Genomic DNA, 25,469 nt, shown 5'->3' on the forward strand with positions numbered 1-25,469 from the left:
GGTAACACTAAGAGCTGTAACAAATTAGATGGCACCAAATTGTATGTATTTTGTTCTATACCACTGAGGTGGCAAATAAGCATACCCACCTGATGGTAAGCGATTACCGTAGTCATATTTTTAGTAAAAATATGACTACGGTATTATTATATTATTATTATGATTATCTTTAATTAAATGTAGTGTACTTACTATATTTACTTCTAACTTATACTGTGTATAAGTTAGAAGGAGATATCATAAAACATTACAATAAAACAGAACAAGAATATATATATATATATATATATATATATATATATATATATATATATATATATATATATATACATATATATATGTATGTGTATATATATATACATACATATATATATGTATGTGTATATATATATACATACATATATATATGTATGTATATATATATACATACATATATATATGTATGTGTATATATATATATATATATATATACATACATATATATATGTGTATATATATGTATATGTATATAATGTATATTGATTGATTATTCTATTTATATTAAATATTAAAAATAGTTTTAGCAATTTTCAATATTTTAACATTATTATTTTACAAAGTGGCATTTTCCAATAGTTAAACACTAAATACCTTACCAGTTTCATTTTTCAAAGATATATTGAATGTAACAAACAAATTTTGAGATATTATATATATCTTACAATTTGTGTTTCTTTCTCTTAAACGTTTTTCATGTTGTTCATTTGATATTCCCATATATGTTTCTTTTTATTAAGAAAATCAACGTTGCACTGGCTGGCAGCTTAGTAAGAATCTTATTGGATAATGTAACATCTTACTGCAATAGTTATTAAGAGTTAGTAGTTAAAAATAATCATTGAAATCCGTCGAAACGTCAGCAATAAAGAAGCAGGTATGTAGGTACTATTTACCTGTAAATTTTTCATCGCGTTATATTCCGATAGTACCAATAATTCCGATATATAACTTATTGAGGAAAATCTTAGACATAAGTTCTTGATCTACTTATTATTCAGATATTGTTATTGTCATTGTTCAATAATTATTAAATATTATAATAGTGCATGTGGTGTTCGCCTGTAAAAGACTTTTACATTAGGCAAAATTATTTTTTGTGTTATTGATTAAGTAGCATGTAAAATGCAAAAGTTGTATGTGAACCTAAATAAATAAATAGTGTATTTAAATACTAAGATTGTTTTTGAGTATGATAATTTTTTCTATTGTATAAAATAATTGAAATGGAAAACAAACCTAAGGCGCCATCTAGTTTATTACAGAACAAACAGAGAATTTCAATAAATGAGCATTTTTATTGTTTAAAAATATAAATTACATTAAAATTTGTTTTGTACCATTATTAATTATAACATTTGAAATATATTTGACGTTATTTTTAACGTTTAAAACGTTCATTTATTACAATTGCATAATAAAAAACAATTATACAAAATAATACCTAGTAATAATTACAAAGAATTTAAAATTTGTGATTTGCCATTATTATATTATTCCTTCATAAAAAAAAATATTAAAAAACAATATATATAACTAGTTTACAATCGAGCCTTTTTAGCAAGTGGCATATCTATTAAATGCGTTTTGAGATAGAATAAAACAGCATTAGCTTTCTGTCTCATAATAACTCTGGGCTTTCAGGCAAGTGAAAAATCTTAAATGCAATTTAAGATCAAATGAGACAGCAATAGCGTTCTATCTCATAGTAAGGTTAGTTTACTAGTTAATCTCTTGTCTCGGTCAGGTTTCTTAACCTGAAGGAAAATAATTAATATTCTGAATAAAACATGGAGCTATTTTTATATTATAGTAAAAAAAATATATATAACAACAAATTGACAGACAAAAAGTTCATATAATTACACGACTCGTACATACAGTATGAGTTTAGAAAAAACATTGACATACTATGTTAATACCTACGTATTTACAAATATTTAAAAAAAGAAAGAGATTTGTCTAGGATATCTCTTTTGGTATTATTTTAAATAAGTCTATATAATAATCCAGTAAAAATACATTAGATTGTACTACTAAAATAAATTGGTCATAATTCAAGGCGGGGGATATGTTACGCCTGTTTCTTAAATTTCTACAATACTACACACTAAACCCCGTGCACTTTGTCATCATTTCTTTTCATCACCAGGATGTCATAAGAGCCAACTAAAGAGTTAAAAAAACCATAAATCATTGCAAGAGAAGGAAAATTCGAAATAAAATCCTATACGAAACCGTCGAAACTATATCTTGAATTGTTAAATTAAAAACTATTGATGTTACTTTAATAATATTTACAAGATAAATTAACAACAGTAAATGCAAAAGTATTGCTTTTTATTCAGTTTTCAAATATATATATTGTATCATACCCTTGAAAGTGAAACACAACCATAGAAGCATGTCTGCTTAACGGTATAAACATAAATGGGACAGAAGTGCCCAATACCCATACAGACGACTTGTACAAACCCTCACTCTGGATATTATCATCAAACTGAAAGCGTTTGTTTTAGAGAACTCTTTGTAATCATTCAGTTTTCAAATATATATATATTGTATCGTACCCTTGAAAGTGAAACACAACCATGGAAGCATGTCTGCTTAACGGTATAAACGTGAATGGGACAGAAGTGCCCAATACCCATACAGACGACTTGTACAAACTCTCCCTTTGGATATTATCATCAAACTGAATGTATTGGTTTTAGAGAAGAACTCTTTGTAATCGATTGCAATAAACGCTATTTCTATAAATTACCTCACAACCTAGTATTTTATTTATTTATTCTATACTTTAATGTACACATAGATAATATATAAAAAATATAACAGAGCTAAGTAAATGTACAAAGGCGAGCTTAACTCTAAAAGAGTTTTCTTCCAGCAACACCCAAAGTGGAAAATATCATCAACGACAGCAGGTAGAGCAGTTTTTTTTTTATAGTTTCGTGAAATTACTGTTTAATGGACAATCACACTTAAATTTATTAGAAATTTAATAAATTTGTCAGTAATGAAGATTAGTAATCCTATTGCCAGCAATATACCCTATCAGGTCGACCTCCACGCGGTTCCCCCTGTAAACCATCGTGATTGATTTATTGTTGAATTCGTCACGATGGGCTAACTAACCTGCTTTTATCGTCACCTATCATCACTCACTGGTACCCCAATAGTGCAGGCGAGGTTACTATATTACTATTACTATTCTATTATCATCCATTAAAAAAAAATACACTCATGCTAACTCTCACTATGAACATTTCATAAAAAGTTCAACTTGTCGATTAAAGTTACGTGCAATTAACTGTTTTTGACCTCTTGGCGAAACTTCATTCAAACTACCCGCTATTTTGTACGCGTGGATTTCAGAAGTAGTATAATACTTAAAACATACAGGAAAATTTTACATTCTGTAGTTGGGTGCGTTTTCAATGAACTTATCGTATTTCCATTTTCTATAATTCATGATGGCCTTCCCGTTCATGATGGTGTGGACCATGATCTTGGAGTTGTATTCTAAATTTGTCAGCAACTGAAAAGATAAAAAATATAATATGATTAATATAGAAATAAGAAATTGGACAGGAAAAACCATATATATATATATATATATATATATATATATATATATATATATATATATATATATATATATATATATATATATATATATATATATATATATATATAAAAAAATATATATTGGACAGTAGTAATAAATTGGTGCCACTGTAAATCAGCGAAAGAACATTTTTGTTTATTATTATTTTTTTTTTATTATTAAACACTAAATAAATATATCTTGCTTTCAAGTATAATAACCTTCTTTCTTCAGTTTTTAAACCGACTTCTAAAAAACTGTTCTCAGAGCCTTTGAATTTTCAATAGACTTAAAAAAAAAGGGGGTCCTCAGTTCAGTAGTACGTTTCTTTATGTTTTTTATGTCATAACTCCATCAGACATAAACCGATTTGGGAAATTCTTTTTTTTGTATCTTACAAATTAGGCCGATAAAAAAATTACCAGAGGGAGACTTTGTACAAAAGTCGATTGCTTGAGTACCTCTGTCCCATTCGTGTTTCAACCGTGAAGCAGTTGTGTTTGCATGGCTGTGTTTCGGTTTGAAGAGTGGGATATGGCGTGAATTTACTGGGTACAGAGGAATAACACCTGAGTCCTCAGGAATGGCAACGCATGGGGGGTATCATGGGTGAAACAGTATACTCTGTTATGTCCATGGTACTGCTCATGTCTATAGGCGACGGTTACCACTTTCCATCAGGTGGGCCGTCAGCTTGTTTGCCATTCTAAGTTGTATAAAAAAAAATATTAAAAAATCGATTGAGCAGTTTAGTTTTGATATCAAAATTAATTTTACCACAATTTAAGTCGCTTTTTTGTAAAACACAATCTTTTAATTATATTCTATTACAAATTAAACGCAAAATAAGTATACGACCCTTCTAATGGTTGCCTATAGACATGAATGGCACTATAAGTATCACAGAATACACTGTGACGCCAATGACACCCTGCATGCCAAACTTAAGGCGTACTTTCACAGCCGTATTCCCTTCAAACTGAAATACAGCCATGTAAGTACAACCCCTTCCTTTCAGGGGAAAAGGGATTGTTTGTAATGGAGACTGAGAATCCCATTGCTAGCAATATATCCAACCAGGTCGACCTCCTCGCGGTTCTCCCTGGCAACTATCATGGTTAATTCCTGATGAATTCATCATGATGGGCTAACTGGCCTGTTTTCATTCTCATCTATCACCCTTCACTGGTGCTCCGCCAGCGTATTCCGTTAGCGCGGGCGGGGTTACCATAGCATTTTCACTCATAAAAAAACCCCTTCCTTTCCCGCGGATATTGTAAGAGGTGACTAAGGCAGCGTCCCTCTTAAAACATCTCTAAAGCGCGTTTGCCAATCTGCCTGCCAAGCGTGACAACTTGGGAAAGCCCCCTCTAGGTGGAGGCTTACGTTCATCAGTGGACAGTTAAAGGATGATGATGAAATAAATAAATACTCACCTTTGGTGTCAATAAGAAGTACTGTGCATTATCACACTCGGTGGTCACTTTAACTAGTAAGGAAAACATCTTCCTCTCATTGATGGGGTCCATGCCTTGGTTAATCTCGTCCACGCATCTAAAATTTTAAAACTTGAAATATTAGAATAGAAATACAAAACAATCTATTAAAGGTGAAAAAGCTTGCGGAATCGTGGCAACGTTCGAGTTATCGGTTATTTTGAAAAACAATTTAACAAAACGTGCGTGGACTGAATAGCGGTCGGGGATTGATGGCTAACATGGAAAGTTGCAAAACTTTTTTTTTTAAACCACTGTGGTGGCAGACAATTAAGTGGGATCTTCCACAGGAGATTGGAGATAGGGATGAAAAAGCCAATGGTATATTTCGTAGGTTTTTTAGTTCGGAAATCAACGTGTACGAAGTAGCAGCAAAAAATGAGTCTACTACTAAAAATGTTACACCTACAGTCTAGTGACTCAAATTTCAACCATAAATATAGCCTGATATTGATAAAAGTTTCGTAAACACACAATGTTTAACCAACGTGTAGTTAGATCGAGAAAACTCGATGATAGTGACATTAGCGCTCGCGTCACAGCCGCTCATGAATAAGGATCACGAATTGATCCCGAAACTAGTCGCGATTTCTTAATCTAATTACATGTAAGTTAAACCGGTAGTTATTACATATACTGGTAGATTTGAAGGGTGGGATATGGCAGTGAATTTACAGGGTACAGAGGAATAACACCCGAGTCCTCAGGAATGGCAACGAATGGGGGGGGGGGGGTATCATGGGTGAAACAGTATACTCTGTTACGTCCATGGTACTGCTCATGTCTATAGGCGACGGTTACCACTTTCCATCAGGTGGGCCGTCAGCTTGTTTGCCATTGTAAGTTGTATAAAAAAAAATGTCGGTGTTAGAGTACCGGAAGGGCACGGTGGCGAGCTGCTGCAGCGCGAGCAGGAACAGCGCGGTGGCGAGCGCGCGCTCGCCGCCCGACTGCGCGTGCCGCGTCAGCCGCCGCAACTCCTCGCCACGACGGAAGCTCACCAGCACCGCCACGCCGTACTTGTCGTAGTCCTCCTGTACGTAATTCAAAATTTATTCATTTATTCATTTATTACATCCACTGGGTGAGCCTTGCAGTCTTCCAATACGCTCACCCAGGAAAGCACGAGTACAATAACACATAAAAAAGGAATATTACACACAAAAATATTAAACAGAAATATTAAAAATATTCTACATTAATCATTTGCACGCCACACGGTAGGATAAGCGAGCTAAAGTGACCAAAAGAAAGATAAGCTCTTGAGTGGCGAGCTCGTACGGGCAAACGCAGTGTATGACGAGCCCCTCCCCTAGGTGGAGTGAAGACCTCGAATGCATTGCAAGTAGTCAGTGGATGCAGGTGATTCAGGACCGCTTCTTGTGGCAATCTATGGAGGAAGCCTTTGTGCAGCAATGGATGGATAATAATATGTTGATATATACCTTGAAATATACCTTTATAGGTACTGTTCATTCATCATCATCATCATATCAGCTATTAACCGTCCACTGCTGGACATAGGCCTCCCCCCTATTGAGGAGTTTTGCCAGTAGTTGCCACGCTTGGGAAGCTACCGCAGTTTTTTTTTTATAAATGAAAATGGAATGGTAACCCCGCCTGCGCTAATGGGATACACTGGCAAGGCATCAGTGAAGGGTGATAAATGAGAATGAAAACAGGCCAGTTAGCCTATCATGATGAATTCATCATGAAGAATTAATCGTGACAGTTTCCAGGAGGAACCGCGTGGAGGTCGACCTGGTTAGGTATATTGCTAGCAATGGGTTTTTTTAGTTTCCATTACTAACAATCCCTTTCCCCCCTCGAAGTCGCGGTTATTAACTAGTATTAAAATAAAGCTACTCACGTCACTGCCCCCCTTGTCAAGCTTGATCTCGCCGGCGCAACCCATTTTGGCGAACATATCTCCGAAGTTACGGTTGATATCGCGCAGTAGCTCCAGTAGTGGCGGCAACCATTGTGAACTGTAATGGAAAATGGGAATTAAAAAAGAATTATCAAAATCGGCCTGTAATCGGCCAAGATACTCGTATTGCTGAACATGCAAGAAAATAGACGAACTAAGAACCTACTCTTTATTAGTCGCCTCTTACCACACCAACGGGAAAGGAAGCGACGATATATATATATATATATATATATAACTTTGTAAAATAATAATATAACAATATTGTTATATAAAGATGCTAAAATATATTATTGATATATATATATATATATATATATATATATATATATATATATATATATATATATATATATATATATATATATATATATATATATATATATATTATCATTACATAGTAAGAGTAGAACTCCCGACGATCAAATCTTATCTGGTTCAGAGATATGATTTTTTTTTTATTTTAATTCTATAGAAATCAGAAATTCCATAAAAACAGTCGAGCCGCATATAATAAATAATTGAGATTGTGTTTCAGAAAAAAAAAAAACTATATGTAATCAGTAAATACTGTAATTTTATTTTGATTTAAAAACTAAACTACTAAACTGATTTTGATAAAATTTCTATTCATTCTAGGACCAATTTGCAAGTCCTTTATGTCTTTATATTGGTTTACAACCGACGGAGTTATGAGGTAACAAATATAAAAAAAATACAACTGCATCGAGAACTACCTTTTTGAAGTCAGTTGGAGAATAGAAATTACCTGATTCGCTTCATCTTAATATCCAATTCTTTGTTGACATCGCTCGAGTTATTCACTTCGGCCTTCAGTTTGGCAATCAACTTTTCTCTCTCGTCGTATTCCTTTATAACCTACAATAAGGTACATTAGCAATGTTATAACCGTAACAATATTATTATCGATTGAGTATTGATACTAAATCAATTTATTTATTTATTGATTAATTTGCTTCATCATTATTATAATTTCATCCATTATTCGTCCACTGCTGGACATAAGCCTCCCCCATAGACCGCCATAAAGAACGGTCCCGAGCCACCTGCATCCACTGACACCCTGCAATGCATATCAGGTCGTCACTCCATGCAGTAGGGGGTTAATTTGCTTGTTTGCTATTTATTTATTGTTTATTGCACAATAAATTTTTGTAAAAATGGCGGGCTTAATACCGTATGGCATTCTCTACCAGCATTAGGAAAAACAGAAAGCTTTTGATGGTACCGACGACGAACTTGCGTTAAACAAAAAATAAACTGACCCAATAATATTATAAAAAATACTAGCTGACTTGGCAAACGTTGTTTTACCATATACATTATATCGAAATATATACATGTATTTTTTTCGTACTACAATTATTATATTCGATTGTCATCTTTCAACCCTATTGCGGCATATAAAAATGACGATTAAAAAACAGGGGTTGATCGTAAATGCGTGAAAATTTGAATTTGTATGTATTTTTCAATGCTAAATCATAAAATAAAAATAAAAAAAAATTGTTAAAAAATATTTAGGGGTGGGTGGTTTAAATATATTATCATTGAAGGGTATGAAAAATAGATGTTGGCCGATTCTCAGACCTACCCGATATGCACATAAAATTTCATATAAATCGGTAAAGCCGTTTCGGAGGAGTAGGGTAACAAACACCGCGATACGAGAATTTTATATATTAGAATATAATATTAAAAAATGAAGACAAAAATTATGATAAATTATCAATCTAGAAATTTAGCCTCACATTATCTTTAATTATATAATAATTAACAAAAAACACAAGTCTCGATTGTAGCGCCATCTAATATTTCTTGTGTTATTTTTTTATCGACCAACCACATTAAGGCACTAACAAAAAGTAAATAGACTCACCTTGTCACATTTATAATATTAATAAAGTTTACCCTCTCCTACTGATAAAACGTCAAACCACTCATAAACCTATTTTAGTTATTAAACTATTTTTTTCTCTTTCTTTTTTCCAAATGAGTCTCCACATCCTTATCTAAATAGTGTAAAGAAAACTGTATGAAGGAAAGCGCACGTCATATATGATATAGATAGATATATCACAGCACACAAATAACATTAGATATTGGTACATACTTAAAAAAAAGGGAAAAAAGAATATATATACAAAAAAAAAGTACAGAAAAGACGTAATATATTTTTTTGCGAATGTGCCACAGCAAAGCACTGAGTTGAGACCATTTTGTGTTAAAAATGTCATTTTGTCTCAACTCAGTTTATTGCTTTGCCCTAAAAAGAGCCAAACACTGATATTCTGTTGTGGTCAAAAGATAAGGAGGTATATTTACCTGTTCATCCCCTTTATCCATACAGTCCATCCTCGTCTGCATTTCATAACAATACTCTTGCAATTTATTCAAATCAGAGGGCAGTTCATCGAACTCCTTCTTGTAGGGGAAGTCCGCTTCGTGGGGCAACTTGTTTGCGCAACCACGCTTCGCTTCTAGCAATTTCTCTTTTGCGGTCGACTTGGCACGTGTTAGAACATTCTCGATGTTCTCTAGAGTAGCTTGGACGTTGCTGAGTTCGGTCTTTAGTTCCCGTAGTTCAGATTCCTGTTGGACTATCGCCTTTCTGCTGAAGTCCAGTTTTACCTGCGAAGTAAATACTTATCAAAACTACAACATCTTACAAATAGGGCTTGCATTCCAATATTCGAAATAATAAAATTTACCAGAGGGAGACTTTGTACAAAAGTCGATTGCTTGGGTATCTCTATCCCATTCGTGTTTTAATCGGGAAGCAGTTGTGTTTACATGGCTGTGTTTCGGTTTGAAGGGTGGGATATGGCGTGAATTTATTGAGTATAGGGGAATAACACCTGAGTCCTCAGGAATGGCAACGCATGGGGGGTATCATGGGCGAAACAGTATACTCTGTTATGTCCATGGTACTGTTCATGTCTATAGGCGACGGTTACCACTTTCCATCAGGTGGGCCGTCAGCTTGTTTGCTTTTCTAAGTTGTATAAAAAAAAATATTCGAATAATTTTATAGCTACATATTTTATTTGCGGAAATCCATATCACTGGTTATTTGATTAGAACTATTTTGTTTAATTCCGCTACCATTAGTATGTGTGTGACTGCCAACACTAGAAGATTGACCACCACTATTACTATCAGAAGTTCCACAACATTCCATTTTAGCTATCAATCTCTGACTGCTATTCTGTGAGCGTTTGAGACATTCAGAAGGGCAGTAGAAGGTCCCAGAGAAAATTAGAGGACGAGAGATGAAGTAGTTCATCATTGAAAAGGTGCAGAAGCGTGGACAGATTAAAAAATATCGGCTTAAAGGCAGATGGTAAGTAACATTGAGATGGGAGACTCTAGAAAAAAAAACATGTTGGCAATATGGACGGTGGGCAACATAAGATTGAGAAATTATGGCATGGATAGAACAATAAATTCAGTTTGAAAGTATTTCTTAATATATATATATAATATATATATATATATATATATATATATATATAATTATGCATATCTATCTATCAGTTGTGTTTAGTAGAAAAGTTGCTTATTTAAGGACTAGATGGCGTTGTGTAGTATGCCCAGAGATATATATTTTAATGAATTAAGAAGAGATTAAGGTGTTCACTTGAAGATAAATAAATTAGATTCGAAATTTGTAAATTAAACTTATATTAAAAAAATATATATATAACAGCTTCTCAAACTGTGTGGTAGATAAAAAAAATGTACAAAATAATGCTGTGAAGTCCTATATGAATGTATTTTTTTACGTTATAAACCATCGTATCTTTTGTATGTGCGTACGTACATAGAAGTCTGATTTGTTCACAGCTTCAAAAGATTGAAGATTTGAATATTTGATATTAATTTCAGCTTGATAAATATCATGATGGAGGTCCACACGATCTTGAAAATAAGAATCTTAATGGACTACAAAATGATCCTATATGGATTCTGTTTTTCCTTTTATGGTATGGAATCCTAAAAAAGTGTATACATACCTTCCACATTTGTCCATTGAGTACTTCGGACTCCAACCTCTTCATGTCATCACAGATCTCTTGTTGCAGTTTACACTGTTTCAAGACACAGTCCCTTTGTTTTCTCTTACACCGGCCCCTCTCTTGCTGAATGTTGAAGAATGGCTCGTTCTCTATGTCTTGGATTTTCTTCTTTTGCAAACGGATTTGGGAGCCAATTTCATGCACCTGTTTTAAAAACATATTTAAACATTTATCATCATCATTTCAGCCACTATCTCCACTGTTGGACATAGGCCTTCCCCATAGACTGCCATAAGGAACGGTCCTGAGCCACCTGCTTCACTGACTCCCTGCAATGTCTTTGAGGTCATCACCACATCTAGTGGAGGGTCGTCCTACACTGCGTTTGCCCGTACGAGGTCGCCACTCAAGAATCTTTCTTCCCCATCGGTTGTTGGTTCTTCGAGCTATGTGACCAGCCCATTGCCACTTCAATTTCACAGAAATAAACATTAATTCTAGTAATATCTAAAGATCCCATCCCATCCCATCCCATCATATTAAAATCCTATGACACACTGTACATTTACGCTAATTTCCGAGACCACTCAACCGATTTAAATAAAATTTTGTAAATTTGGTGTAATGTTTGTTCCAACTTGAGAGAAAATACACCTGGTAATTGTCAGTTTTTTAGTAGATGATAATGGAATGGTAACCCCTCCTGCACTAACGGTACATGATGGCGAGGCACCAGTGAAGCCAGTTAGCCATTATTGACGAATACATATGGAATTCAGCACAATGGTTTCCAGAGGGGATCACGTGGAGGTCAACCTGACAGGGTATATTGGTAGCAATGAGATCCCTCCTTTAATACTGATTCAACAACGAATATGTTAAAAGATTGTTATGCAAAATAATAATGAATAACAGACTTTTAACATATGTACAAAAGGCGTACTTAGGCACCTCTGTCCCATTCGTGTTTCTCTACTGTGAAGCAGTTGTGGTTGCATGGCTGTGTATCGGTTTGAAGGGTGGGATATGGTAGTGAATTTATAGGGCTCAGAGGAATAACACCTGAGTCCTCAGGAATGGCAACGCATGGAGGATATCATGAGCGAAACAGTATACTCTGTTATGTCCATGGTTACTGCTCATGTCTATAGGCGACGGATACTACTTTCCATCAGGTGGGCTGTCAGCTTTATTACCATTCTGAGTTAAATAAAAAATTATTCAAAAATAGAAGTCTGACATCTGTTCATGTTCAGCAATGATAGGCCTTCTCTTTTAGGGGTTTTGCCAGTAGTTGCCACATATGACAAACGTTTTAGTGCTGTTTTAATAGGGACGATGCTGCCTAACCCTCGACCATTAACTAAAATAACATTGTCATGTAAAAGATCGCGCATGATTGACCATGCATGGTTTTCAAAGTTCAGTTTTGTTCACTTACTTTTTCGAAGCCCTCGTTGATCCTCTTCCGTCTGGTGTTCAGCTCGTTTAAATTCTCCTCTAGCGTGTCCGATTTGCTGTCCAGAACCCTGATCCTGTCTCTGTGACCTTGTGCGGTTGCTTCGAAATTTGCTATCCTATAAATAATATAATATGTATTTAATTTTACGTAGGAAGCCGACCGCCAAAGAGTACATAACTAAGGGATACCACGGCTACGCGCTGTGGCCGCCAGCGCCGCGAGCAAGGGTTTTTTTTTATGGGTGAAAATGGTATGGTAACCCCGCCTGCGCTGACGGGATACGCTGGCGGAGCACCAGTGAAGGGTGATAGATGAGAATGAAAACAGGCCAGTTAGCCCATCATGATGAATTCATCAGGAATTAACCATGATAATTTCCAGGGAGAACCGCGAGGAGGTCGACGTGGTTGGGTATACTGCTAACAATGGGATTCTCAGTCTCCATTACTAACAATGCCTTTCCCCCCGCGAGCAAGGGATTGGAACACACAATAAAATCCGTAATATCTTTGTTGGTGATTCATTCCATCACTTTCCCTTTAAACTTCTGCTGGTTACTCTCTTCTATTACAGTCGTTTTATCTAATTGTTTTATCTAGTAATATTTCATGTACTTATTTATGTATGTATGTATTTATTATATGTAACCGACATAGCCCAAAGGGTAAGCAATCTGAAGTGGCAATGGGCAGGTCACACAACTCGAAGAACCGACAACCGATGGGGCAGAAAGGTTCTTGAGTGGCGACCCCGTACGGGTAAACGCTGAGGACTCAGGTGTTATTCCTCCATACCCAGTAAATTCACGCCATATCTCACCCTTCAAACCGAAACACAGCCATACAAACACAACTGCTTTACAGTTGAAACACGAATGGGACAGAAGTACCCAAGCAATCGACTATTGTACAAAGTCTCCCTATGATGAATCCTCAGAAATGGCAACGCATGGGGTGTATCATGGGCGAAACAGTATACTCTGTTATGTACATGGTACTGCTCATGTCTATAGGCGACGGTTACCACTTTCGATCAGGTGGGCCGTCAGCTTGTTTGCCATTCTAAGTTGTATAAAAAAAGAACTCGGGTGTTATTCCTCTGTACCCTGGAAATTATTATTAGTAGAAGAAATTGGCGGCTTTAGCCATATGGTACTGACTGTGTGTTGTAGTTGGTGAGCTGGTCGACGTCGAGTGAATTGGCGAGCAGCTTCGCGGGACGGATCTCGATGGTGGAGCTGGACTTGGCGCCGCTGTACGCGGACACGCGGACAGTGAAGCGGTGGTTCGCTGAGGACATAACAACATACACGTATATAATATAATATAGTTGCTTAGATTATACAGATAGGGTGTCTCCTTACGAATGCTTCGAGAAAAGCGGATCAATTTTTTTATACAATTTTGCATGATAAATAGTTATGAATGTTTCCTTTACAACTTTAGTATTTATTTCGTTTTTTTTTTTTCTTTAATGCGTAAAAACTCATTTTATATATTAAATAATTAAATATAGATATATAGAAGTTACATTATATGCGTAAGTATATGACAAAAAGCTGACCCGTTTTTGATATTCGATGCTATCTACATAATCTAAGTGGTGGTACGAAACGAAGTAGTTTATCATTGGGGGGGGGGGGGGGGGGGGGGGGGGGGGGGCAAGCAGGTTTACAAACACAGTTAGGCTTTAGAAAAGTTTTAAGAGGGACGCTGCTGCCCATCTCTCGCCCTCCCTTATTCGCCTCTTACGACACCCACGGGAAAGGAAAGGGGGTGGCTTACTCTATACCGAGACAGCACGGCCAAGTAAGTCCCAATTGTATATTTAATATACGTACCAGTATAAAAGTATGTGATGTCATTCGGCACCTTGCCGCTGTTCTTGTACGTGTGATCGTTGCCAATGGGTATCCTGTGTATTGAGTACTGCTTGCACAGGTAGCGTATGATCGCGTCCGGCGCTGTTATTGTGTCGATAAGGTACGTGTAGAAACCAAGGTAGCTGAAAATGGAATAACTATTTAAAGACATCTTTTAATTTTTACACTACCCTACTCACACTTACAATACAACAAAATACAAGTTGGATTTGAGCAAATAAAGTTATCATTCATTCATTCATTAAAATTCCAAAGATTGTAAGGGTGGATGGCTTTTGCATTCTTTTTTTACAACGCAGGGGGCAAACGAGCATGCGGCTCACCTGATGATAAGTGACTACCGCCGCCCATGATCACCCACAACACCAGCGGCATTGCAGGTGTGCTGCCGGCCTTTTAAAAAGGAATATACTCTTTTCTTGAAGGTTATGCTGTCATATCGGTTCGGAAATACTGCTGCAGGAAGTTGATTCCAAAGAATGGTTGTGCGTGGAAGAAAGTGCCTTGAAAAACGCACGGTGGAAGACCGCCACTCGTCCAGATGATTGGGATGAAACTTTAGTTTGTGGCTGATTTTCACCACCTGTACGGTGGTGAAAATCAGCAGCAGGTATCAATCCGAACAATTCCTCAGAACACTTCCCATGTATAAATTCGGTAGAAGATGCACAGAGATGCAACATCTCTAAATAAGAATAACCAAAATATATCAGATTCTGGTTACTCTTTCATACCAAAAACCACTGAGTGGATTACAAGGGGGGGGGACGATTGTTAGTAATGAGTTTTAACAGCCCCATTGCCAGCAATATACCTAACAGGTTGATCTCCACACAGTTCCCTCTGTAAATCATCATGGTTCTTGTCAAATTCTTCACGATGGGGCTAAATGACCTGCTTTCATTCTCATCTATCATCTATCACTGGTGCCTTGCCAGCGTATAATATTGAGTTACCAGTCCATTTTCAGACATTAAAAATAGAGTGATTTAGAATTAAATTTGACTAGGTTATGTTCTAACTTAACATATATGTACTAACTTAACATACATGTAGTGATTCACGCGGGCAAAGTCACGGGATGCAGTTAGTATGCTAACATCTACAAACTTAACTCTTAAAATATCATCAAAGGCTAACTGCGGCTGCCAACCCGCCTGCCAAGCGTGGCAACTATTGACAACAGATTTTTTTATATTTTCTCACTAGTAAATAAATTATAGATGAATAACATACCTTAACTGCTGTATATCCCTTTGAGGTATATTCATTTTTCCACCTTGGCTGCATATGGCGTTGACCCTTTTCAAATTACCCTCAATTCTAACTTTTTGCAGGAACAAATTCATGTCCTGCTTAGATTCGAACGTGAAAGCCACTAGGTCGCGAGCGGGCACCGTTGATTCTAGGTAACGGGCGAACTTTGGATCTGTAAAGTTGATCTGTTGGAAAAAATATTATGATGTAATACACATACATTCTTATATTATATACATAATTATATAAATTAATAGCGGCCCGGTACGTGCTTCGCTACGTATAAAGTGCGCTAATAAAAAAAAAAATTAACATCAAATTCATTTATACAAACAAAAAAAACTGGCACAAATACAACGAAAAGAGGCATTAATTTTTATATATATAGATTATATATAATTTTTATATATATAAACGCATCGGCAACGTGCGCGTAACATTCCTGTTTTACAGACATTACACGTTTGATAGTTTTATTAAAGTAAGGATATTTTATTTTTATAAAATGGCAAACTACCAAATGTCGTTGTTGTATGCCCCGGAATAGAATGCCCCCCCCCCCCCCCCCCCCACCTTTTCCGTGGGTGTCATAAGAGGCGAATAAAAAGGGCGAGGAATGGGCAGCAGCGTTCGTCTTAAAACATATCTGAAAGCCTAACTGCAGTGGCCAACCCGCCTTCCAAGCGTGGCAACTCCTTATGGAAAAGGCTGCATAGGCCTTCTCCTTAAGGGGATTTTGCCAGTAGTTGCCACGCTTGACAAGTTGGTTGGCAACCGCAATTAGGCTTTGATGATGTTTTAAGAGGGACGCTGCTGCCCATCTCTTAACTATTAAGTTCCCTTGTTCGCTCACTACACCCACGGGAAAGGTTGGGGTAGCCCATTTTACGCCGGTATCACGCGGCTATATATACATATATACGATACGATATATATATATATATATATATATATACATATACATTGATATACTCACCTCTAACATCATGGGTTCGTACACAGGTGCCTGGAACATGTCTCTGTTCTCGCGAAACCACATTACTGCTTTGTAGCAATCCTCGCTGTACAAACGGAGAGTTTCTAGACGTTTCACACTTACATCTTCTAGGTTACGTATTCTGGAAAATAATCAACTTGTGTTAATTGATACTCGTGCTTCTGCTGTGATTATAGGGTTTGAAAGGTGAGATGTGGCAGTTGTTTTTTTTAATAACACAGGGAGCAAACGAGCATGCGGCTAACCTGATGGTAAGTAACTACCGCCGCCTATGACCACCCGCAGCACCAATGGCATTGCAGGTGTGCTACCGGCCTTTAAAAAGTAATATCGGTTCGGAAATACTGCTGCTAGAAGTTGATTCGAAAGAGTGGTTGTGCGTGGAAGAAAGTACCTTGAAAAACAAACGGTGGAGGGTTGCTAGCAACGAAATGTATTTTTATAAAATATATGTTTACTTTCAACTAGTGGCGCCACCTGATATCGTAATATAGAACTGTATAGTAACTAATAGATATGTACAAATATACCAATTTTATATAACCAGTGTTTTAACTCCACATATATAGTCCACGCTTTCAATAGCGGTGAAATTGGTTTTTAAGAATGGCAACACATGAGGGCTACCATGGGCTCTGGATGGGCATGGGCAATGGATTCGGTAAGGTACAGCACAATTGCCTATAGACGTGAACAGTCATGTCTATAGGCGACGGTTACTACTTACATTTAGATGGGATATTAGCTTGTTTGCCATTATACATATCATAAAAAATATTTGTTCTATATAAAAGTATTCATGAAGTCTATGCCAAACTGGTACTATTAGGGGGAAAAGGGATTATTAGTAATGGAAACTGAGAGTCCCATTGCTAGCAATATACTCAACCAGGTCGACCTCCTCGCGGTTCCCCCTGGAAACTATCATGGTTAATTCCTGATGAATTCATCATGATGGGCTAACTGGCCTGTTTTCATTCTCATCTATCACCCTTCATTGGTGCTCTGCCAGCGTATCCCGTTAGCGCAGGCGTGGTTACCATACCATTTTCACCCATAAAAAAAAACTGGTACTATTAACTATAATATTTTACTACTGCAAATATCCCGTAAAAAACTACACACCAGGGTTTGCCAACCCGTCGATAGCGATTATTAGTCTAGTCGATGGCGGCAAAGAACAGTATAAAATTTATTATACATAATAATAATATTTATATATATAAAAAATATATAGTACAGATCGTAATCACCAACTGCGGTGTGGCCGTAGCAAAGAATAAGCTATCTATTTCATTCACGTGGGTGTTGTAAGAGGCGACTAAGGGAACTTAATTGTAGGGGGTTGGGCAGCAGCGTCCCTCTTTAAAAGTCTAATTGCGGTTACCAATCTGCCTGCCAAGCGTGGCAACTACTGGCAAAGCCCCTCAATAGGGAGAGACTATGTTCAGCAGTGGACACTTAATGGCAGACATGATTTATTTATTTATTTATTCATTAAATTTTTTTTATACAACTTAGAATGGCAAACAAGCTGACGGTCCACCTGATGGAAAGTGGCAACCGTCGCCTATAAACATGAGCAGTACCATGAACACAACAGAATACACTGTTTCGCCCATGATAACCCCTATGCGTTGCCATTCCTGAGGACCTAGATGTTATTCCTTTGTACCCAGTAAATTCACGCCATATCCCACCCTTCAAATCGAAACACAGCTATGCAAACAACTGCTTGACAGTTGATACAAGAATGGGACAGAGGTACCTAAGCAATCGACTTTTGTACAATCTCCCTCTGGTAATTACAACATTATAATAGCAAACCCAATTTAATGTTATAAATCTAGTGTGCTAACATACAAAATTATAATAAATGTACTTAACCCGACTCACTAACAAAATTGATAGATCACACAGTGTTTATTAATAAACAATAATAGATCTATGGTCTAATCAAGTTGACCATCTTTGCTGTAATAATAAAACATGGCATTAATTCCAAAATTCGACAATAGATGGCTCTTACTTACTTATTCTGATAAAGCCGTATTTGTGGTACTACGTTGTTCTCAAGATCGTACTGCACCTCCAACTTTTGTTTCTTAAGCATTTCCAATGCAGCGTTCGTCTTTGTTACTATTTTTTTTAACTCTGCCAACTCCATTTTCACAGAGCTTTCTGAAAATTAACATGTTTTATCAGAGATTGAGTAACTGTAAGGGATATATTTCGAGGTTCATTTATTACACATATGAAATGGTAAACAAGCATGTACGTACAGATCGTAGACTATTTTTTTTTTTATATAAATTATATGTAGTAAATTTTTACTTCAATGGAAATGGTATACATTTTAATCAATATAATTGTAATAAGACAATAGATATTTAAGAGAAACAATATATTAGATATGAGATTTTATTAAATCTTTCGTGAGTAGTTATTATATTAAGATATACTTACAGGTTGGTCCCATAGATATGTTATCTAAATGAGTTCAGTAATTTAGTTTGAATTAAATTTTTTGCCACAATTGAAGACGGATTTTTTTGTGGGACACGATCTTCAATTATGTAAATGTCTATGTTGGAGCAAACACTTCAATTTGAGAGATAGGTTAGTTTTTATTTCGATAAGAAGAAGTAAGAGATGATAGGTGAATAATGAAAAAAGCAGGTCAGTTAGCCCATCGTGATGAATACACCTGGAACTCAGCACGATGGTTTCCAGGGGGAACCGCGTGGAGGTCGACCTGTTGACAGGGTATATTGTTAGCAATGGGAGTGGTAGCCCGCATTACTAACGATCCCTTCCCCCCAGAAAACATGGACATGAGTGTGTAGCATAATTTTATGTATGGAAATATAGGAGCCGGTCACCGATCATCCGCGACGAAAAATCTACTGCACGTGGCGTTAAACTAATGCAAGCTATCCATTTATTATCCCATTGCATTATACTTTTAATAAGGAATAAAAGACCACGTATTTGTGGTAATGATGCAGTAGCCAATCTTATCACTTACCATCTCCAACTTTCTCCTTCAATACCCTTTCATCTGTAACCAACTTGTCCAACTTCACTCTAGCTTCTTGTAGCTCCCGTTCTCTGTTCTTATATCTTTCTAGCTTCTCTTGGTACGACGCTTCTATATCCTTAATCATATATTCGTGATTACGTGCAGCCTCCATTGATTCTTTTATTCTATCTTTCAATGTGTGGACTTCGCGACTCTAAAAATAACATTTCTAAGAGATTACTAGAGAAAAAATGGTAAAGAAATTCTTAAATAGTAACTCTCTACAAATAATTGCAGTGTAGGATAAATGCCTACTCAAGATGGAGCAAAGATTTTATGTATTGCGGGGAGTCAGTGAATGCATATGTCTCAAAACTGTACCTTATGGAAATCTATGGAGGAAGTCTATGTTCAACAGTGGACATCATCATTATTGTCTCAGCCATTACTGTCCACTGCTAAACATTGACCTGTAGTTGTTCAGAGGAAATAAGTATAACAACTAACTTTGTCTATTTACATATATTATATACAGAAGGTAAATATTACATACAAAGGAATATGTAGAAAATAATATATAAAAACAGAAATTAGAAGTGTAAGACGCGAGTGATCGAGATGGAGAGAATGACAGCAGAAATGTATGTAGAAAGTAAATGTCGCTGTCATGTCTGTACGACCAGTCCGAAGGAAAGAAAGAGGTGAAATATCTATGTATTATACAATTTAATTAACCTACTTGATGGAAAAGAAAGTAATGATGTTGACAAGTGGCTATGAGATGAATATTTACAATATTTATTTACAGACGCCACAGACCTTCCCAATAGACTGCCACAGGGAATGGTCCTGAACCACCTCAGTATACAATTAACAGCTGAATCAATGAAGACTAGAGGGAGTTCTTAGCCAAACAGCTTACTTGCTGGTTGTATTTCAGTTTAAAAAGTATATCTCACCCTTCAACCAACTGTGAGACTACTAAATAATCAAGATCTTCATGTCACAAGGATCAGTAACATGTGAATGACGTGCAAGCATTCAATAGTATTGTACCATTAAGGAATAAGACTTTAAATCAATAGTATTGTATTGTAAAATCTTTATTATACATAATTCACATTGAACACTGATAAATTATTAAATATACAATTGCAGACTTATCCCATAAAAGCGATTCAACTTGGACATCTATTTTTAAATGTTCCATTTACAATTTGTTGTCACTCTATCTATCTTCACACCAAGTTTCTAAAGGGGTAGGCAAAAAGAACCAAGTGCAAAAGATATCTCTCTCCTTATATACATTGCTTGCTTCCTGCACTATCATAATGCATCTCATGTATACACACCGATTTTGGAGACTTTTGACTCATCCTTTAGAAAGAACACAGTCTACCTGATCATAATAGGTTAGTCTAGGTCTCCCCATTTACATCCATCCACATAATATCACTCTAAAGCATAAAAAAATTCAATTTAATATACTTACAGCTGCTAATTTTTGTTGTTCCATTCTATTAATACTACTTTTGGCCTTTTCCAATGCCTTCTCCAAAGGTTCAATTTTAGTTTTGTGGCTATTGTATAACTTGACAGTTTGTTTTTTATCATTCGTACATTCCATAACCTTCTCCCGTAACTCTTGGTATTCTATCCACAGTTTTTTCTTTTCACATATCTCTATTTGATGTTCTATTTCTCTTCTCTGTTTCATTGCGTCAATAACTAGTTTGAGTCTGAAATTCGATAGATCATAAACTGTATTAATGTGGATAAATATTTTAAATATAAAAAAAAAGAAGCACCGAATACAGCAGAAGAACTAGAATTACTAATATTATAAATGTGAAAGTAAGTTTGTTTGTTTATTATCTTATAACACCTTAAAAATTAACCAATTACTATAAAATTTAGTATAAACGTATTATATGAGGAGAAGGACTAATAATACTAGGCTAATCTTTATTTCCATCAATAAACATATCCCGGCGATGCAGACGTAAAAGTGGGTAAAAGCTAGTATAAAAATAATGTAGTGTAGTATATCAATTATGACTAATATATCAATAAGAAACTGCAGTTTATTCAATTCAATTGTATTTATTTAATAACAATACATAACAGCCAATTCATGAGTTAACAATGTATGATCTGTTACTTTCTGTAAATTGACCCAAACAAATTCAAACCCATTATATCATTTAAAAAAAACTATTTTTTTTTTACAGCACAGGGGGCAAACGAGCATGCGTCTCACCTGATGGTAAGTGACTACCGCCGCCCATGTACTATATACTACTACAGAGATAGTATAGATATAATTATGTACTTTATGTAATATTTATTAATGTGATTGCTGTGCCCTTCCAGGGTTCATGTTGATTCTTTACCCTTAATAGCTTAAAACCTATATTATTACTACATGAAATAGCAATAAATAGATTGAATTGAATTGATAGTCACATTTATAACTCAGGAATCTGGTAGCAGTGAGGGAGGAATGCTAGATTATGTTTATTTTCCTCATTTTAACTTCAAATTTCAACTTTCTTATGTAATGCACATTTATTCTACTTTTCATCTTGATTATGCTCTCATTCATGTTTCAACCGTGAAGTAGTTGTGTTTGCATGGCTGTGTTTCGGTTTGAAGGGTGGGATATGGCGTGAATTTACTGGGTACAGAGGAATAACACCTGAGTCCTCAGGAATGGCAACACATGGGGGGTATCATGGGCGAAACAGTATACTTTGTTATGTCTTTAGGCGACGGTTACCACTTTCCATCAGGTGGGCTGTCAGCTTGTTTGCCATTCTAAGTAGTATAAAAAAAAATGCTCAGTAGTTAAAATACATCAGTAAAATTCTGAAAGTTATGCTCGCCTTTTATAAGTATATGTAGTATTATTTACTAGTAGTAGTAGTATTTACTATTGACGTAGATTAATAAATAAATACTCTGTTAGGACTCCATCAGCCCATAAAACCATATGATTACCAGATTCAACTTACCTCTCATTAAGTCTAATTTGCTCTTGCATCAACTGAGTGTTATTTTCCAGTTTAGTTGACAACCCCCTTTGTTGATCTCTGCACTTGATCAACTCTTCCAGTTGAGTGACACTTTCCTGACCACTGACAGCAGATAAAGTACTCCGTAACAACTGCTGTGGGTCCATTTTGGAGAAATCTTGAACACGGTCTTGTGGCAACAGTTGGCATAGATTGTCAACCTGAAAAATCAGAACAAATATTACTAAAACATACTCAAATGTAAATAAGGATATGTGTGATACATCTAACTATATTTGTCTATAATAGTGTAGCTCCTATCACAACTTTCTAGTAGCCTGATGTCTATGTGTTACAAATCCATGTCACATATGTATTTGGTAACACACATACACATCCTTACAACATACCTCTCAGTATCTGACATTACATACACATCTTTTTTAAGGGACCAGATTCATTATGAAAGACAATTTTAAATACACCACTGGCTAATACATGAAGGGAAATGTGTATACTGTAATTGCCATGATGCTATACATTCCTGTGCTGCCCTGGCATAGATAGTTGCAGTGGGTATCGTAAGTGGCAATCAAAGAAACTTAATGCTCATGTGGTCCCGGCATAGAATAGACCATCCCTTCCTTTCCTGTGGATGTCATAAGAGGTGACTACAGGAGGATGAAGGATGATTAACAGTGTCCCTCTTTAAACATCTCTAAAGCCCAACTACTGTTGCCAACCTGCCTGCCAAACATGGAAACTATTGGTAAAACCACCCATTGGAGAGGCTTATGTTCAGCATTGGACAGTTAACAGCTGACATGGTATATATAAGTATAATTGACAGTTGTTACTTTCCATCAGGTGGGTTGTCACCTTGTTTGTCAAACCAAATTGCACAAAAAAATTACCTGAATATTCAGTGATGCTATAAGTTCCAGCACTTGTTTTTCTCTAACTGTCTTGTGATCAATTGACCAGGTAGAGGAGTCATTCAGACCAAAGTTTCTTGTAATAATGACATTTCGCTGCCCAGGTTGTTGGTATAGTTCGATTTCTATTGTGGAATTTTCACAGCCGCTTCTTACATATTCAGAAATCTGGAATTTGACATGCACAAGTTTCTTAAAAAAAGACATTTAATTTGTAAATACATTAATTTAAATTGAATCATGAACATTACTTCTTCAAATCTTGGTTGTTGAAAACCCTAAAGAAACAAAGAATTTAAATCCATTGATTGTAAATTTTTGTCAAATCTATTCAACTATTTATATCTACATATTTAAACATAATACATTTTTTTACAACTGTAAATTTATCATCGGATTTGGATTCATTATAAATTATGACTAGTTTTTACCCATGAATTTGTCCATATAATCGGGATATGTTCCTGTATGTAAATCCTGTAAACTTGATTTACAGGATTTACATACATACTGATTACTATTGGTTTGTTATACTAACTACTGATTACTGATTGGTTAAGCTGTAAGTCGTAACAAACACACAAACTCACTTTCACGTTTATAATATTAGTAAGGATTATTTGATAAGACACTTATAAAACTTAATTTAATCCAATAAATTTTATAGAAAATTACAACCGCAATATTACCTTCTTAGCTCTTCCTATGACGTTAGTTTTCCCACAAAGACCCAAAATGATGGCGCAAACAAATGTTGATTTACCAGTGCCATTTGGACCGATAATCATATTCAGCGACGGACCAGGAAATAACTCGACTTGTTTGTATGTTCTGAAAAAAGTTTTTATAAGAATTACACGTACAAAGCGAGTTTCAGAAAAAGCGCGCAAAATTCACTTACACAAAGTTTTCAAGTGCAATTCGATATATGCTGCCAGGCTTTGCGCCTGTGTCGTTTTTAATCCTCGACATGATGTCATTGAAAATTTCTACACCGTAATCATATGGGTGAAAATAAATTTAAATTCTATTTTTTGAAATTTTGTTTTGAAAAGTCGGCGTAGTGAATTATATCTCAGAATGAATGAATGACAACCAATGATAATGACAAGACTACCAAATTGAATGACGTCAGGCAGAACATTTGAAGTTAATAGTGTTGTGGAATGCAATATAACGAGCAAAATGAATAACTGGAATGAACACATTAATGGGGTCAGCAAAAAGCTATGTTTTTCATTTCATTCTTTTAAACGATTGCAAAAATTCTTACCATTTAAGACAAGGCTTACTTTGGCACAAGCTCTACTGTTATCTCTTCTTGATTATGCCGACATATCCTACCTTGATGCAACTGAAGAGCTTTTAAACAAATTAGAGAGATTACAGAATTTGTGTATACGTTTCATATATGGTCTGCGTAAATATGATCATGTCTCCGCTTATAGAACAAAATTGAATTGGCTGCCAATTCGAAGGCGTCGAGACTTTCATATAATGTCGTTTTTATATTCCGTTCTATATAACCCTACTTTTCCCTCCTATCTTCGTGAACGTTTTGATTTTCTAGTTCCCCATGACGTGTCCTCCCGTTCGACGAAATCTCTTATCCTCAAACTCCCTTCACACTCATCTACGCGCTATAGTGGATCTTTTACCGTCCATGCTGCTAGATTGTGGAATTCTCTTCCCATATCTATCCGTGAGAGTCAATCCCTAAATATTTTTAAGAGTAGACTTAAAGAGCATCTTCTATCTCTATGAACATATATTTATTTATCTATATAT

At 35.7% G+C, this 25,469-nt stretch overlaps 1 protein-coding gene across 1 annotated transcript; it reads right to left on the minus strand.

The window, feature by feature from the left end:
- Positions 1 to 493: 493 nt before the first annotated feature.
- On the minus strand, positions 494 to 24,771 carry LOC113509326 (structural maintenance of chromosomes protein 5). Its single transcript, XM_052893562.1, has 19 exons — positions 24,583 to 24,771; positions 24,371 to 24,512; positions 23,661 to 23,849; positions 22,747 to 22,967; positions 21,225 to 21,471; positions 19,739 to 19,946; positions 18,744 to 18,891; positions 16,690 to 16,831; positions 15,693 to 15,898; positions 14,415 to 14,578; positions 13,734 to 13,863; positions 12,554 to 12,689; positions 11,110 to 11,316; positions 9,419 to 9,724; positions 7,842 to 7,951; positions 7,013 to 7,130; positions 6,019 to 6,176; positions 5,083 to 5,200; positions 494 to 3,577 (listed from the first exon to the last, which is right to left on the minus strand). Exons 1-19 carry the CDS (start codon positions 24,651 to 24,653, stop codon positions 3,449 to 3,451), a joined length of 3,150 nt encoding a protein of 1,049 aa, XP_052749522.1. The 5' UTR covers positions 24,654 to 24,771; the 3' UTR covers positions 494 to 3,448.
- Positions 24,772 to 25,469: the final 698 nt, after the last annotated feature.

Source organism: Galleria mellonella, unplaced genomic scaffold (genome assembly GCF_026898425.1).
Source record: "Galleria mellonella isolate WM207_F2 unplaced genomic scaffold, CSIRO_AGI_GalMel_v1 utg11558, whole genome shotgun sequence".
NCBI lineage: Eukaryota > Metazoa > Arthropoda > Insecta > Lepidoptera > Pyralidae > Galleria > Galleria mellonella.